Source organism: Hyperolius riggenbachi, chromosome 4 (genome assembly GCF_040937935.1).
Source record: "Hyperolius riggenbachi isolate aHypRig1 chromosome 4, aHypRig1.pri, whole genome shotgun sequence".
Classification (NCBI taxonomy): domain Eukaryota; kingdom Metazoa; phylum Chordata; class Amphibia; order Anura; family Hyperoliidae; genus Hyperolius; species Hyperolius riggenbachi.
The window spans coordinates 447640987-447657696 of NC_090649.1; the positions used below are offsets into that span (position 1 = coordinate 447640987).

General features: G+C 46.0%; 1 protein-coding gene across 4 annotated transcripts in view; it reads left to right on the forward strand.

Moving 5' to 3' along the window:
• The window catches only part of DNAH8 (dynein axonemal heavy chain 8), a 491368-nt gene that overhangs the window by 266274 nt on the left and 208384 nt on the right, over positions 1-16710 (forward strand). For all 4 annotated transcript variants that reach the window (XM_068232705.1, XM_068232706.1, XM_068232709.1 and 1 more), the window contains 3 exons: positions 5355-5542; positions 15326-15412; positions 16071-16178. In XM_068232705.1, coding sequence (XP_068088806.1) covers positions 5355-5542; positions 15326-15412; positions 16071-16178 — 383 coding nt within the window. The remainder of the gene's footprint in view (positions 1-5354; positions 5543-15325; positions 15413-16070; positions 16179-16710) is intronic.

Sequence of the window (16710 nt, forward strand, 5' to 3'; positions counted from 1 at the left end):
AATCATTATATAATTTTTTTTTTCAGTGTCTCTTTAAATCTGTCTAAAAAGCATTTTGTTCAGCATAAAAAGAATGTATTCAAAGTTGTTTTGAATGAGACAGTTTTTTAAAACAGATTTTAAACTATGATTATCATTGATGTATCGAAATATACAAACACTGGTTCGGATGACAGCCAGGGGCCCCAGTCTCTCTCACTGGTCGGGGGCCCCTACACCACCATGCGATACCCAGAGGAAAGTGCAGGCGAGCCCTGGACCTCTCACCACCAGGGAATACACCCCATTGCCTCTAAACTGAATGCCAACTGCAACACACACAAATGCTCACTCCCAGCTAAAGCAATTTCCTACCTTTATTTGGTCAGCAGGTGCCAGTCTGCCAATCAGGTGTATTGTTATAGACCCTTTGCCTGCCGTACCAAATCTAGCAGGAATTGCATAAATTAGGTAGCTTTCAGGTGGGAGGCTTTCGGTTGGATGTAATCGTAGATTGCGTCGCTGGCAGGAACAGGTCTACCACAAATGCAGGCAGGTCTACCACAAATTTGTTTAACCATTTCTGCCGCCCGGACGTGAAGCTCACGTCCGGGCGGCTGCTCTGCTGCGGTGCCGCACTCCCGCGCGTGATCGCGGGCGCGCCTCCGTGCTGTCCCCCGGCAGCCCTGGGATCAGTGAACGGGGAACATGGTTCCCGATCACCGATCAGTGTCCCCAGCAGAAAAACCGAAGCGCTCTTACAAGAGGCTTCAGTATTTTTGCACGTAAAATTTTCCGCGTCCCCCTTGTGCTTCCGGTTAGCAAGAGGCACAAGGAGGAAAAAAAAACTCAAGGAGGCCATCTTGTGGCCAAATAGTAAAACTACATCTACATATTTATTACATTACAATTTACACATATAATAACATTAAAAATTAACTGTTTATTTCCCACACCAAAATATTACCCAAATACATTTTTTTATGGAAAAAAAAATTACAATAAAAAAAAAAAGACATAAATAGTTCCCTAAGGGTCTGAACTTTTTAATTATGCATTTGAAGGGGGTATACTACAAACATTTTTTAAATTATAGGCTTGTAAATAGGGATGGACGCAAAACGGAAAAAGTGCACCTTTATTTCCAAATAAAATATTGGCGCAATACATTGTGATAGGGACAAAATTTAAATGGTGTCATAACCGAGACAAACGAGCAAATAAAATACATAGGTTTTAATCATGGTAGCGTGCATTATTTTAACCTCCTGGGCGATACGGACGAGCTCAGCTCATCCAGTAATGCCGCAGTGCACTGCTCAGGCCTTGGTGGGCTGATTTGTACAATTCTTTTTTCAAACGCACAGCTAGCACTTTGCTAGCTGCATGTTTGTTGCTATCCGCCGTGAAAGAGGCCCCCCCTGCAGACTCCTTGCGCAGCCTGGCCAATCACCGCCAGGCTGCGCTATGGGGTGGATCGGGACTCCCCCTGACGTCACGACGTCGATGACGTCATCGCGATTGGGGAAGCCCATACAGGTAATCCCGTTCAGAACGGGATTTCCTGTTGGGTATGTGTGCCGGCAGCGATCGGAGGGGTGGGAGGGATTCAGCAGGGAGTAGGGAATCATGTACCTAGCGCTAGGCTAGCTACATGTAAAAAAAAATAGCTTCAAAAAACCCTCCCGCGGCCGTGCGCCGCCATAAATCAGAACGCCAGGGAGGTTAAAGCTATAATGGCCGAAAACTGAGAAATAATGATTTTTTTCCATTTTTTTTCTTATTCATCCTGTTAAAATGCCTTTATAAAAAAATAATTCTTAGCAAAATGTACCAGCCAAAGAATGCCTAATTAGTTGCGGAAAAACAAGATATAGATCAATACATTGTGATAAGTAGTAATAAAGTTATTAGCGAATAAATGGGAGGTGAAAATTGCTCTGATGCATAAGGTGAAAAATCCCCGCGGGCTGAAATGGTTAAAGGACAACTGTAACGAGCGGTATATGTAAGGTAACATATTTATTTCCTTTTAAAGAGTAACTGTCAGGCTGCAAAAGCTAATTTAAACCTCTATTCTCCTGTGTTAAACAGTTTAGAAAGAAGCCAAAAAGGCAATACTGAAGTTAAAAATCTCTCTTACTTTGATCCTTGCTGAACAGCAAGGCTGGTTATTCCCAAGCCCCTAAGGAGGCAGCCAGGCCGCATAACATACTGCAAAGCATTCTGGGGCTGCTTCTTCTCCCCACTCTGCACTACCTTGGGTCCTCCCCCTTCATTTCCCTATCATGCCCTAAGGCTGCTTTCACAGTGGGAAGTTACAGGCTCATGTTACAGCAGCTTGTAACATCACAGCACTGAAAAAATCACAGGGCACATGTTCCAGAGTATACTGCATGAGTCGCTATTGTTCCTAGCCACATGGCTAACTAATATTCACTGCACAATAGTGTTGTCCAGATCATGAACCATTAGGATCTTTGATCCTGATCGAATCATCAGGAAGGAGGGAGGATATTACATCACAATTGGCTTCATAGGACCTGCCATGAGCTGTCAGGAGCATCATTCTCTGCAAATACTATATAAAAATTCTGTGAAATCCAAACATGGACAGTGAAATGCATATGTAATGTAAGTACAGCCAATATTTAGCTACTGATATATGTGTTTTTTTTCTCTGAGACCCTATACCTATATAACAGCTCCTCTTTAAACAATACCAGTTGCCTGGCTGTCCTGTTGATCCTCTGCCTCTAATACTTTTAGCGATAGACCATGAACAAGCATGCAGCAGATCAGGTGTTTCTGACATTATTGACAAGACTAGATGCATGCTTGTTTCTGGTGTTATTCAGACACTGCTGCAGCTAAATAGATCAGCAGGGCTGCCAGGCAACTGGTATTGTTTAAAAGGAAATAAATATGGCAGCCTCCATATTCTTCTCACTTTAGTTGTCCTTTAAGGTGTAATCTATTTAAAAGGGAAACTAAAGTGAGTAGGAATATGGAGACTACCATTATCATTCCCTTATAAGCAATTCCAGTTGCCCGGCTTGTGCGCTGATGCTTCGCCTCTAACACTATGAAGGTAGCCTTACACCCTTCTTGATAGCCACCAGATCAACCAACAGATAGATCCGACCAACAGAAGGATCTATTGGCTGCCCACACACTGCACAAAGATTTTCAGCATGAAATCTATTTGAAACCTGTGGAGCCGCCACCTGCCTCACTGCCCCCAGGCCACCCCCCATTTGGGCTTCCCAGGCTAGCAGCAATAATCTCGCCTGTCCACCCGCACAAGTCCCCATAGTCTGTGCTGTCACTTCTTCTGGCGTCCTCTTCCATGTCCTCTTCACTTCCTGTCCCGTCCTGTGGAAAGCCGAAGCTCAAATATTAGAGGGCGCACTGCTGTTTGAACTTCGGCCTGTCACAGAATGGGGCAGGAAGTGAAGAGGACATAGGGAAGAAGGCTAGCCAGAAGAAGTGACAGCACAGACCCTGGGGACTCACGCCGGCGGACAGGCGAGATTATTGCTGCCGCTATGCTGTGTCGGTCGTCGCCAAATAGAACGCCGCTAGCAATGCGCTCACTACCCGCTAGCAACTGAGCAAAATTTTCCATCTGGACCGATCGACTGACTGTTAATGATTTCACAGCAGATTCGATCACAGTGATAGAATCTGCTGTATAATGACGGGAAATCAAGCTAGTGTAGGGCTACCTTAAAGCGGACCCAAACCAAACATTTTTTAAATTCAAAATATTTAGTTGCACCACTCTGACACATACAAAGATAAATAAACACTCCTTCAAGCCTATGAGCATTTCAATGCATGCTTTTCGCCTTTCTCTTTTCATAACTAGGGTTATACAGGTGGCTGCCATTACTTGTGAGCTCAGTAAGAGGTTTTAGATCATGGGTGTGTTTATCATCAGCTACCCTCCCTCACATGGGCGTCGTCTATGTGAAATCTCACACACGCTGAGATCACCTCCCCTGTGACATCATCAGTAGCAGCCTGTGTTTTGTTTTTGTTTTTTATCTCCTCCACCAGTCTGCCGGATTCTGTCCTGGCAATATGAAAGGAAGGGAGGGGTTCCTCCATTAAATGTAAAATATTTTATATTTGTCATCATGCAGCTGAAAAAAGGCTGCCATTCATTACTATAAGTTAGAAAATAGATTATATTTCTGAAATCTTGTATTTTTAATTTGCCTCCAATTTAAGTCGCTTCCCCAGAATGAGCATGCAGATCAGATGTGTGACTCTGGTGTGAATCCACTGGCTGCATGCTTGTTGCAGGTGTGTGACTTTTACACACCGAGAGCCGAAAGCTCAGCTTGGAAGCCAGGCAACTGGCATTGTTCATAAAACAATGAAGATGGCAGCCTCTGTCGTATAAATTACATATAAATAGATAGACTCTAAGCAGTTGTGTGTTTTGCTGTTTGAGCATGGACTTTATATAGAATTTGGGTCACACTACATATTATCAGGTGAAATTGGCCTGCTTAAAACAGAGAAAACGTGCAATAATTCAGCTATAACTTAACATTTGTAGTTACCCACAATGCACCACTACTGAATATGCAAATTATCTCGTTTTGCCCCTGTAAGCCAGGCAAGCATCCAGAACCGCTGGTGTATAGCAAGCCTATAGCTTTAAATATTACACAGTTACATCATCACCACATGTAGACAGCCTGTTTCGGGCTTTTGGCCCTCATCAGTGGACTGATATGGCTGTATGGGATAGGGCTTGAACCAGTACAACAGAGTAACCAAGCAGCTTAGGGTGACCCAAACCACTAGGAATGTATAGGGGGATAAAGGGGACGAAAAGCCCTCCTACTAATTAGCAATGCTTGGTGAAATTTGCCTTCTTAAAACAGAAGGAAACTTGCAATAATTCAGCTATAAGTGAACGTTTGTGGTTACCCACAATGCACCTCTACTGAATATGCAAATTATCTCTTTTCGCCCCTGTAAGCCAGACAAGCATCCAGAACCGCTGGTGTATAATCTAAACACACAATAAATCATAAATAAAGTGTTGGTATGACAGACGGTGCAGGTATTTCTGTGTACTGATTAGTGCATTACGTGAACAAGATAAGGAAAGAATTAATGCAGATTTTGAGGACAGCTGATACAGCATACATATTGGTCCCTGATGTACGCTGCCTGGCATCTCGTAAGGAAATCATCTGCATATTCACTCACTGACAAGCCTTGCATCGTGGGAGATCTTTCCTGCTCACATAATGCTGAATATTTGACAATACCTTCTGTTTTAAGAAGGCGGAGATGTATTTAGCATGCTTGCGTCTTCTTCATATTCCTGTTATCTCTTCTTCTCTCTGCAGGCCTGGCTCAGTCGGGATCCTGGGGATGTTTTGATGAATTCAATCGCATTGACCTGCCAGTCTTATCAGTGGCAGCTCAGCAGATACACATAGTGCTGACGGCTCGCAGGGAGAGGAGGAAGCAGTTCCTCTTCAGCGATGGCGATAACGTCGACCTGAATCCACAATTTGGAATATTTTTGACAATGGTAATTTCCTGTTCTGTGTCCTCAAAATAGACGATATGAAAGCACCAAGGGGTTTTTATAGCTGCACACTTATTGTAATGCTCATTAACACTCATTGTTTTCTGGGAAAGATGTAGTCTGCAATACCTGAACTGGTTGTTTTCTTGTTAACATGAAATTCCTCAAAGCCCCCCTCCGCAGCGATATTCCTCCCTCTCCTTCCCTCCCTCTCGCTATGGGCGGCAAGAGAAGGCGATTCGTCCTGTACCGCCTCTGATACAATAATACAATAATAACATTTGTAAAGCGCTTTTCTCCCATAGGACTCAAAGCGCATAGCTGTGTCTCAGATTAATACAGGGTTTCAGGCTGGGTTGTGTTACAGAGGAGATAGTCAGATGTTCATGAATGCCAAACTGAAAAGGTAGGTTTTCAGTTTAGACTTAAATGCTTCCAGGGATGGGGCTGTCCTGATTGGGTGTGGCAGGGAGTTCCAAAGTGTAGGGGCAGCATGACAAAAGGCTCTGTCTCCAAAGGTTTTGAGGTGGACTCTGGGGGTGACCAAGGTGTTACGTCCTTTTGATCTAAGATTGTGGGGGGTGTGATGTAGTTGCAACAAGTCCTTCAGGTATCCAGGGCCCAGATTGTGCAAGGATTTGAATGTCAGTAAGCCGATCTTAAAGTGAACCCGAGGTGAAAATAAACTGATGAGATAAACAATTATATTTATCCTCCTACTCCTAAAAATGACTTTGTAAGACATCCCAGGATTTTATTTTATATTTAAACATTTAGAAAGTAGATAGAATGTTTTGTTGTCTCTGCTCAGTTGCAGTCTATTAAGTGTTCCTAAATGAAAATACATGAACTATATCGACCCTTTCTCTCTCCATCTGCTCTCAGAAATATGTAGAAAATGTATTTTGCCACAAAAAAACTTTTATGTTGGTAATTTGCTTATCAGTGATGTTTACTATATTCCTGACAAGGTTCTGACAAGACAGAAGCTGTCATTTCCAGCCTTAAAAATCAACTATTTCAGGCAGCAAAATAAAACAAGTAAAACACCCTGGTTATTAATAGGTTTAGTACTGTACATACACATGTTTATCTCATCATGTCACATGTCACCTCGGGTACACTTTAAACAGAATTCTCCATTTTATCGGAAGCCAGTGGAGTGAGCTCAGGGTTGGTGTTATGTGGCAATGGCGGGGTTGGCTCGTTAACAGCCTTGCGGCGGCATTCTGTACTTATTGCAGGCGGCGTAAGTCTTTCTTATGCAGGCCTGTGTAGAGGACGTTGCAGTAGTCTAACCTTGATGTGACGAAGGCATGAACTAGGGTTGGAAGATCCTCTGAAGGAATTAGGTGTTTAATCCTTGCAATATTCCTTAGGTGAAAGAAGGAATGTTTCACAACAGCTGAGATTTGATTCCTGAAGCTTAATTTCCCATCAATCAGTACTCCCAGGCTGCGCACACAGTCTGAGTTGTTCAGGTCTGAGCTCCCTATCCTTAGCGGTGTTGGTTGAGACTGGAGCTGCTTTGCTGTTGAGCCCTGGCCCTCGATAACAAGAACCTCAGTTTTGTCAGCATTAAGTTTTAGCCAATTATTATTCATCCACTCCTGAAGCTCAGCTAAGCATGCGTTTATTTGTGGAGTAGGGTCTGTGACATCAGGTTTGAATGACAAATATAGCTGGGTGTCATCAGCATAGCAATGATATGTCAGGCCATGTTTTTGTATGATTTCTCCAAGTGGCAGCATGTATATGGTGAACAGTAAAGGGGATAATATTGCGCCCTGAGGTACACCGTATTTTAGTGGTACAGGGTTGGAGAGGAAGGGCCCTAAGGCTACCCTTTGTGTTCTGCCAGCCAGGAAGGAGTTGAACCACCGGAGAACAATGCCATCTATGCCACAGTACTCTTGTAGCCTGTTGAGTAAGATTTCATGATCGACTGTGTCAAAAGCCGCTGAGAGGTCGAGCAAAATCAGGATGGAACATTGACCCTTGTCTCTTGCAATGAGCAGATCATTGCAAATCTGGGTGAGGGCTGTTTCACAGCTGTGATATTTCCTGAAACCAGATTGAAGAGGGTCAAGGATGTTGTTTCTGGAGAGCCTGGCTTCAAGTTGGAGGTAGACAGCCTTTTCAATAACTTTTCCCAGAAAGGGGAGGTTTGAGACAGGTCTGTAGCTGTTTAGAGCATCTGGGTCTAAGGATGGTTTCTTGAGTAGAGGCCTGACGATTGCTTCTTTCAGAGTAGAGGGAAACCACCCTTCTTGTAAGGAGCCGTTGACTATTTTGTGGAATGCCGGTGTAAATAGTTCAGGGCATTTCAACATGAACTTAGTGGGGCCAGGGTCCAGATCGCAGGTAGTCTGGCGAAGGGTTGAGAGGATATCCAAGATGTCTTTTTCAGTGATTACCTTAAAATCAGACCATGGTGGTAGGCTATTTTTGCACCTGTTATATGGCTCTGCATGGGTTTCTGGGGCTGTGAATTGAATGGCAGATCGTATGGAGGAGACTTTGTCTGAGAAGAAGTGGGCAAATTTCTCGCACAGTTCCTGTGAAGGTCTGATGCTGGATTTCCTGCAAGATGGATTGCAGAGACTGTCAACCGTGCGGAAGAGTTGGGCAGGTCTGTTGGCTGCATTTGCAATTTCGTGAGACAGGAATAAGGACTTCTTTTTGTTAATCATCGTTTGATATTTTTTCAGGTGAGCAATTAGGGAAAGTTTGTCATCAGGAGACTGATGTTTGCGCCACCTTCGTTCCAGTCTGCGTCCCTGTTTCTTTAGTTCCTTTATAGCGTTGTCAAACCAGCGAGCGTGATGTAATGGTGCGGAACGTTTAATCTTTAAGGGAGCTATGGCGTCAAAAGCGGCTGAGACATCGTGGTTATATTTAAGGACCATGGATTCAAGGCCTAAGTTGTGATCTGTCAGTCCACCTAGATTGAGGCTGTTCTGAAGGTGTTGGGGTGTCAAACCTTTCAAGGAACGATATTTTATTAGTTCTTTCACTTGGTGTTTTGTAGCCGGTGCTGTAAAGGAGAAGTGGACAGTGTGGTGGTCTGACCAAACTACTGGATCAATTTCCACATTGGATATTAGGAGTTCTGAATGGAAAATGAGGTCCAAAGTGTGTCCTTTTTTGTGGGTAGGGAGGTTGACAGCTTGAGAGAAGCCCAGTTCATTCATGGAGAGAAGTAGCTTAGTTCCAAATTGGGAAGAGTGTGTATCGACCCGTGCGTTAAAGTCTCCAAGAATTATCCACCTAGGGTGTTTCAGTGTTATGCAAGATACAAGTTCTGCTATTTCCTTGAAAAAAGCTGAGCCAGCGTCAGGGGCAGTGGCGCACGGAGGGGGTTGTTCTGGGTGTCTAGAACACCCCCCTGCACCGAGACCGGAAGTGGGGCTGCTGCATGGCCCGGCCGGCTGGGGAGAGAAGACAGAAGAAAATGATGGAGGCGCCAGCCGCGCTAATAAGGGATGCGGGAGCCGGCTTTATTCCTCGCTCCCTCCCTCCCTCCCTCTGAATGCCCCTCGCCTGCGGTGAATGTGTGCCCGACTCCCCCATGAGTGTGTGCGCAGCGGAGCGGTAGGTCCTCTTACCGCAGATCAGGCGCACCAGCAACTGGAGTCTCATGCTTCCTGTGACGTCATGGTAAACAGGAAGCATGAGACTCCAGTTGCTGGTGCGCCTGATCTGCGGTAAGAGGACCTACCGCTCCGCTGCGCACACACTCATGGGGGAGCCGGGCACACATTCACCGCAGGCGAGGGGCATTCAGAGGGAGGGAGGGAGGGAGCGAGGAATAAAGCCGGTTCCCGCATCCCTTATTAGCGCGGCTGGCGCCTCCATCATTTTCTTCTGTCTTTTCTCCCCCGGGCAATCTTCTCCCCACACAGGGGGCGGGCACCTTCCTTCACCTATCTTATACTGGGGGGCATATACCTATCTAATCTATCCTGGGGGGCATATACCTATCTAACCTATACTGGGGGGCATATACCTATCTAATCTATACTGGGGGGCATATACCTATCTAACCTATACTGGGGGGCATATACCTATCTAATCTATACTGGGGGGCATATACCTATCTAATCTATACTGGGGGGCATATACCTATCTAACCTATACTGGGGGGCATATACCTATCTAACCTATACTGGGGGGCATATACCTATCTAACCTATACTGGGGGGCATATACCTATCTAACCTATACTGGGGGCAACTATATGGGCTACCTATACTGGGGGGGGACCTATAGCTGGCTACCTATACTGCGGGCACCTATACCTGTCTCCACGTTGGGGGCGCATTTTACGCCCTCACCCTGGGTGCAATTTAGCCTAGAAACTGCTAGTATTTGGCTCCACCCACACCATATTTTGGCCACGCCCACACGCCACTTTCAGGCCCCCCCCCCCCCCTTGGAAATCCTGGATTTGCCCCTGAGGGGGTCGGTAGACAAGCAGTATGTTTATTTTTTTTCCAGCTGAGAGCTGGGCTGCTAGACATTCAAAAGAGTGGGTGGGGGCTACAGCAAGGGGTTTGATATTCAAACTGGATTTGAAGCACAGAGCTAATCCTCCGCCCTTGCGGTTTTGCCTTTCACAGTGTAAAACTGAGTAATTGTCTGGTACCACAGCGATGCCGGCCAATTAGAGGCCGGGGATCGCCGATCTCCTTTACGGCGCTGCTGCGACAGCAGCACCGTATGATGTAAACACAGGGGATTTCTTCCCCGCGTGTTTACATTTCGTCTGCGAGCCACGATCGGAGGCTCGCAGGCTGTTCACGGAGACACCCTCCGTAAACTGACATGAAACGGCCGCTCCATGGAAACACCACTTCGACCTGCCGACGCCTATCGGCGTTAGGCGGTCGTTAAGTGGTTAATAGTTAGTCAAGAAGCAGGACAGTCATGAAGCCTAGGGTTGCCAGGTGTCCGGTTTTACACCGGACAGTCCGGTTTTTGTGCGCTGTGTCCAGTGTAAAAAAACATGCTAAACCGGACAATTAAGTTGTCCGGTTTTAGAGCCCCTCCGCAGCGCAGGAGGAGAACAGCACAGCAGAGAGAGAGCTGGGAGCAGCGGTGGAGAAGGGGGGCAATCTCCCCCCCCTTCCCTCACCTTAGGGTGCTCTCTCTCCCCCGCTGTCTCCTCCAATATGATGTGCAGGGCTGGCGAGTGGCTGCAGGCGGAACTTACCTCTGTGTCGCTCCAGCGCCGGAAGTTCGGGTCCCGCAGCCGCTGAGAATCTCATTCATGAGCCGGACAACACTATCAGTCTGAATAGTGTTGTCCGGCTCATGAATGATTCGGATCTTTGATCCGGATCTTTTTTGAGTCGAAACTCAGCGGCTGCGGGACCCGAACTTCCGGCGCCTGCGACACAGAGGTAAGTTCCGCCCGCAGCCACCCGCCAGCCTGCACATCAATATTGGAGGAGACAGCGGGGGAGAGAGACAGCACCCTAAGGTGAGGGAAGAAGGGGGGGGAGATTGCCCCCCTTCCCCCCGCCCCTGGCTACCTATTCTGGGCACATATAGCCCCTGGCTACCTATTCTGGGCACATATACCCCCTGGCTACCTATTCTGGGCACATATAGCCCCTGGCTACCTATTCTGGGCACATATAGCCCCTGGCTACCTATTCCGGGCACATATACCCCCTGGCTACCTATTCCGGGCACATATACCCCCTGGCTACCTATTCCGGGCACATATACCCCCTGGCTACCTATTGCGGGCACATATACCCCCTGGCTACCTATTCCGGGCACATATAGCCCCTGGCTACCTATTCCGGGCACATATAGCCCCTGGCTACCTATTCTGGGCACATATAGCCCCTGGCTACCTATTCTGGGCACATATAGCCCCTGGCTACCTATTCTTGGCACATATACCCCCTGGCTACATATACTGGGACATATATACCCCTGCCTACGTATACTGGGACATTTACACCCCTGCCTACATATACTGGGACATATATACCCCCTGGCTACATATACTGGGCACATATATCCCTGGCTACATATACTGGGAACACTGGCTGTTTGTCATTATGTGCATTTAGTGGTGAAAAGCTGTCTCTTTTGTGCATTTACTGGTGAAAAGCTGTCTCTTTTGTGCATTTACTGGTGAAAAGCTGTCTCTTATTATGTGCATTTACTGGTGAAAAGCTGTGTCTTATTATGTGCATTTACTGGTGAAAAGCTGTCTCTTGTGCATTTACTGGGGAAAAGCTGTCTCTTATGTGCAGTTACTGGTGAAAAACTGTCTCTTATGTGCACTGGACCAGTACTACTGGTGAGGACAGTTAGTGACATGGCTATGTACTCTGTAATGTGCTGCAGAAGATGTCAGTGCGATATAAATACTATAAATTTTTTTTAAAAAAAGCCCATTGCTTAGCCCCACTCTACATAAAAGTGCGCTTCTGACTCCGCCCCTAACTCCACCCCCTGTCCGGTTTTCTCCATCAGCCGACCTGGCAACCCTAATGAAGCCATAAATGTCAAAGAGACTTTTACCATGTCATGTCCACAGGAACACAGAGCTGTTGTTCTCTGATTCAACTCTGATATATATATATATATATATAATTCTATATTGTGTCATAATTTGAGGATTATTTAGGAACAACATGTCCGCAGCCAGTCACGGTTCACGTGGTACACCTTTGTAGAGGTAATTGATTCTTCTAGCTGGTCCACAGCCTAAGATATCAATCCCCTAGACAGGGAAGCTGGTAAAACAGGCACAATTGGTACCCATGATTTCAGCACATTATGACAGAGAATAAAATGTTGGGTATTATATGCGAATATCCATAGAGTTATGGCACAATCTGAGTAAATGCCAAAACTCCCTTCCTAATTCAAGGGGCTGGACTCAGCTTGAGGCCATGTTGCTAGAGGTGGGCAATCATCTCTCCTTACAAGATCCACCCCTAGCAAATAGACAGTTAAATATGTGGACACAAAAGCTGTCAAGAATCCTCCCATATACCATCAAGGATTTCAGTTTTTATTGCAGAACTTTCAAACTTCTGTTTGGACTTACAATTCCAAAGGAAACAATAATTGTACAAGTCTGCTCTGACTGTATCCAGCTATCTTTTTCACTTTTATTCCTATTATTTTACTATATCAATCGGTTCATCGTTAGATACTTTTTTAACATTTTCCGTACTTATCTTTTTGCATTATTTTATTATAAGTTAAACGTTTAAAAATCATTTGTCTAAGTGCTTGTTCTGAATATCTCTGCAAAAAGTCTTGCTTCTCTGAGAGGATGTTACCAACTGTTTTTATTGATATTGTTATATTTTGCTATCTCTTGAAAGGTTGTTGAAATAACCCTTTTCCCTACAGGACTAGCTAGAGCTAGATTTGCATATTTGCATGCAAATGGGAATTGGTGGCAGTTACCTGATCTTTATAGGAGATTGCAGATTGTATTGATTGTACGTACAAATGAAATTGTATTGTGCGTGGACTCACCAATCAATCCAAAAGGTTACTGAATGCCTTCAGAATTCCCTAAGTGTCTGAGGCTGAATGATAAACTGCCGTAAAGGGAACAGGAATTGGAGGGTGACGTCACATTACACAGTATAATAGACAGAGGTGCCTGGCTCTTCTACTGACCACATATGCTATTGCTCCATTGTTATTGCCTGATGAAGCGGGATCAAACCTGCGAAATGTGTTGCACTGTAACCTGGAGTATGTAAATAAACTTGTTGTATTTGACAAACACATTGGCAATTTTTGTGTCTGCTTGGTGAGGTAAGTCCACCACTGCCTCCTCATGTCACGGCCGTTTCTAGGGCCGTGCGACCCGTGCGGGCGCCCTGAGCGCTATTGGCAAGGGGGGCGCAGTAATGGAGGGGGGAGCCAGGCGCGCGGAGGGCAGCCCGACCTCTCCCTCCCTTCCTCTCCGGGGCCGCCCTCCATGCTCCCCCCTCCGAGGCAGAGTAATTGTATCAGGAAGCACTAGTCACAACTTACCTCCCTGCGTTCCACTCACCGCTCACTAGCCGCTGGAGGACTCCTCTCTGCCTAGCCGCTGCGCTGATACACACGCTGCTTCCTGTTTAGCTGGAAGCAGCGTGTATATCAGCGCAGCGGCTAGGCAGAGAGGAGTCCTTCAGTGGCTAGTGAGCGGTGAGTGGAACGCAGGGAGGTGAGTTGTGACTAGCGCTTCCTGATACAATTACTCTGCCTCGGAGGGGGGGGGGGGGCACGGAGGCGGCCCCGGAGAGGAAGGGAGGGAGAGGTCGGGCTGCCCTCCCCGCGGCTGGCTCCCCCCTCCATTATGGAAGAGGGGGTTACCTACCTACCGGGGCAGCTACTTATCTAATCTATACTGGGGGAGGGGCAGCTACCTAATCTAACCTATACTGGGGGGCAGTGGCACCTACCTAATCTAACCTATACTGGGGGTCATCTACCTAATCGAACCTATACTGGGGGTCAGCTACCTAATCTAACCTATACTGGAGGGCAGTGGCACCTACCTAATCTAACCTATACTGGGGGTCAGCTACCTAATCTAACCTATACTGGGGGTCAGCTACCTAATCTAACCTATACTGGGGGTCAGCTACCTAATCTAACCTATACTGGGGGTCAGCTACCTAATCTAACCTATACTGGGGGTCAGCTACCTAATCTAACCTATACTGGGGGGTACCTACCTAATCTAACCTATACTGGGGGCAGCAACCTATCTAACCTATACTGGGGGCAGCAACCTATCTAACCTATACTGGGGGCACCTACTTATCCAACCTGTATTGGGGGCACCTACCTACCTACCTAGCCTATACTGGTGGCAACTATACTGGCTACCTATATTGGAGACACATACCTAACTAACCTATGCTGGGGGCAACTATTCTGGCTCCCTATTAGAGGCACCCACCTAGCTAACCTGTACTGAGGGCACCTACCTATCTAACCTATACTAGGGGCACCTGCCTATCTAACCTATACTGTGGGCAACTATACCGGCTACCTATACTGGAGGCACCTACCTGGCTAACCTATACTGGGGGCAACTATACTGGGGCACCTATGCCTGGCTACCTATACTGAATGCAACTAGACCTGGCTAACCTATACTGCAGACACTCATACCTGGCTCCGCGCGGGGGCAATTTTACACTCTCGCCCTGGGTGCATTTTAGCCTAGAAACTGCTCTGTCTCATGTTATAAACTCTTCTTTTATCGTTTTTGCGCCTCTGTATCCATACTGCACTATAAAGGTATGGTAGTTTCTAAATTGACAACAGAGGGAATTGATCTGAATCAAGAAGACTGGGAAGAAACATTGATGTGTACCATCCCATGCTTGGGTGAATACCTAACTCAATTATATTTTATTCACCAGTCCTCTCTAACTCCCACCGCAAAGGATCAGTAAATTCAGTCAGAAGACATCCCCCAATTGCCCTAAAGGTAATTTTCACAACCTTTCTGCACTTGTTCTGGTTTTGCCTTCCAATAGTTGAATACTGGATGTCCATGTGGCATTTCTTTTTCTACCAGTCCTCTCTGGAGATCTTTGACGGTTCTCAATTAAGTAGAAAATTCTCCACAAAATTATCTCTTGCTTTAATTTGCATGCCCTCTGTATACCAGTCACGGGCCAGATTTACAGTATATATACTGTAATGGCACATGTTGCTGGATGCAGGTGAATCCACCTGGAATTTTTTTTAAATACATGTTGCAGTTACAGGGGTATCTATATATTTTTATAGAATCCTGGCTATGCTGGACGACAGGAACTACCAGAGAACTTAAAGATGCAGTTCAGGACGGTTTCCATGATGGTCCCGGACAGGCAGGTAATGGAACCTACAATACATCAGAAGAGTTACACTACATAGACATTTCCAATAAAACCTTGTACACACGCTAGATGGTTCTCGGCTGAGGCGTCTGGTCAGGGCTGGCTCTACAGAGATTTTAGTGTGTGTACAGCTGCCCTGACCCCCCCCCCCCCCCCCTCCTCCCCATGGGCCAGCAATCTGCCAGGTGGGTTGTCACAGTTGAGCGCAGGCTGAGAACATTGTTCTACTCACCACACCCACTTTGCGACGAGCCCTTCTTCTTTCTTTATAGAAACAGTATGGATCGCTAGCCTGCAGGTGCCCTTGATGGGAGATGTGTTTGTTACTACGTGTAAAGGGCGGAGGAAGAACGGCTTTTGGTTGATGGAAGGGTTGGTCGGGCATCGGACGTTTCTATAGTTCCCCCATACTCTTTAGGCAACATCAGGAGGCTCCTAGGTTCTCGTCGGTTACTATTGGCTGCGCTGTCCGAGGTTGATTTAGTGTGTGTACCTAGCATTAACAGAGATCACTGTACTGCAGCCAGCTACAGATGAGCTGTACAGAGTATAAACATGAGGCGATCACTGCAGCATAGCAACATTCTTATTTTTGTTGATTTTGTTGATATATTGTCAAGTAGATTTTAACAGCTTTCAATGTATTTATTCAGATTATAATGAGGGTGAAACTTGCAAGTTGCGGCTTTCTTGACAACGTGCCATTATCTCAGAAGTTTTATGTGCTGTACAGATTGTGTGAGGAGCAGCTTACTAAACAGGTAAGGCTTTATTTCCTCTTGTAAGAAGTCTGCATTAATGTCATCAATATAACATTTTATTCACTAAACAAATGTCGACTGATTTTTTTTCCCCTGCAGTTCCTCCTGGGTACCAAAAGCTGTTGGAGCTGCTATGTTCCTATCTGCCCTTATTTATCCAGGGGGAGGTGTGAAGATAGCATGTGTGACTTCTCTAAACTCTTTGAAGCACAGGGTTCTATCTCCCCACCCCCTTGCTGATGAAAGCTTTTGTTTGGATTCATCTAAAAGATCTGTATGCAAAATTGTTGACAAATTGAGTAATATTTAAGGGCTCGTTCACATCTAGGGCATTTTTGCCCTTATTTCAAGCGCAGGTGGTTTTTGAAATCGCCCACAAAACACTTGTGCAATGAATCTCTATGAAAAGGTTCATATCAGCGCGTTTTGTCTGCTTTGCGTTCCGCAAAGCTGTGCCGGTACCATTTTTTGGGGCATTATTGCTATAATGGAAGGTATAGGAAAAACATAAAATGCTCACAAAATTGCTTTG